At 66.2% G+C, this 888-nt stretch overlaps 1 protein-coding gene across 3 annotated transcripts in view; it reads right to left on the bottom strand.

The window, feature by feature from the left end:
* LMX1B (LIM homeobox transcription factor 1 beta) overlaps positions 1 to 807 on the bottom strand; it is an 82,242-nt gene extending 81,435 nt beyond the window's left edge. For all 3 annotated transcript variants that reach the window (XM_007471707.1, XM_007471708.1, XM_007471706.1), the window contains exon 1: positions 669 to 807. In XM_007471707.1, the coding sequence (XP_007471769.1) occupies positions 669 to 807 (139 nt within the window). The remainder of the gene's footprint in view (positions 1 to 668) is intronic.
* Positions 808 to 888: the final 81 nt, after the last annotated feature.

The raw sequence follows: 888 nt of genomic DNA, 5'->3' as shown, positions 1-888 counted from the left end.
TCGGCGGACTCCGCCGCGAAGAGGCCGCGGACCTGGAGTCTCGGCTCGGCGCTGCGCGCTCCTCTTCTCCGGAGATCGAGCGCTTGGTGGTAAATACATACGAGAACGAGCACGGCGCGGGGCAGCCGGCTGGGACCGAGACAGGAGAAGTGAAGCTTAGGCGCCCGCTGGCTGACACGCCCCACGGTGGCGTTCGTTGTCTTCTCTCCCTCATCTCCCCAAAATCTGTGGCTCAGCTGACCCAGGGAACATTTCCCTCTTAGAGACTCCCTCTCCCCAAGTGACCTGGCACCACTCTCAAGCTTGCCAAGGTGACTGACTACTTGAGTCTCCATCACCCCTGCCACCCGCCTCCTACCTCTCGCCCGGAGTGGCAGCTCTGGAACTGAGGCCCGGTGAGGATGGGGGGTGGCGGCTGGAGCTGTCCTGTCCTCGCTCCTCCTAGGGGGTGTCCCTGCATACCTCTGTCCCCTCAGGATGCCTGTCTAGGCGTGCCTGCCTGTTGCCCCTCTGGTGATCACTCCAGGAGTTTTCTCTCTGTGTCCCCCACGCCCCCATGTTCTGCAAACCACTGTCTTTATCCGTTGGCCTGGAACCCTGTGTCCACCTCGGAACGAGGCCCCTGTCCCCTGCCCGTGACCACTCGGGCGTTCCGACCCCGCACTCACCCAGCAGCACCCCTAGAGTGGCGGGCCCGGGGCGCAGGGCGTGCTCCTCCATCTTGATGCCGTCCAACATCTTAGCGCAGTCCGTCTGCCCGCGGGGGAAGCACCTCTCCAGCGATTCGGGACCTGTTGCTATATCCATGGGACGCGGGGCGCGCTGCGGGCCCCGCCGGCCAGGGTGCTCGCCCGCCCGCCCGCCTGCCGGCTCCCCGCCGCCGCCGCG

This window comes from Lipotes vexillifer, unplaced genomic scaffold (assembly GCF_000442215.2).
Source record: "Lipotes vexillifer unplaced genomic scaffold, Lipotes_vexillifer_v1.1 scaffold98, whole genome shotgun sequence".
In the NCBI taxonomy this organism is placed as follows: domain Eukaryota; kingdom Metazoa; phylum Chordata; class Mammalia; order Artiodactyla; family Lipotidae; genus Lipotes; species Lipotes vexillifer.
This window is presented reverse-complemented; position numbering and strand designations above follow the sequence as displayed.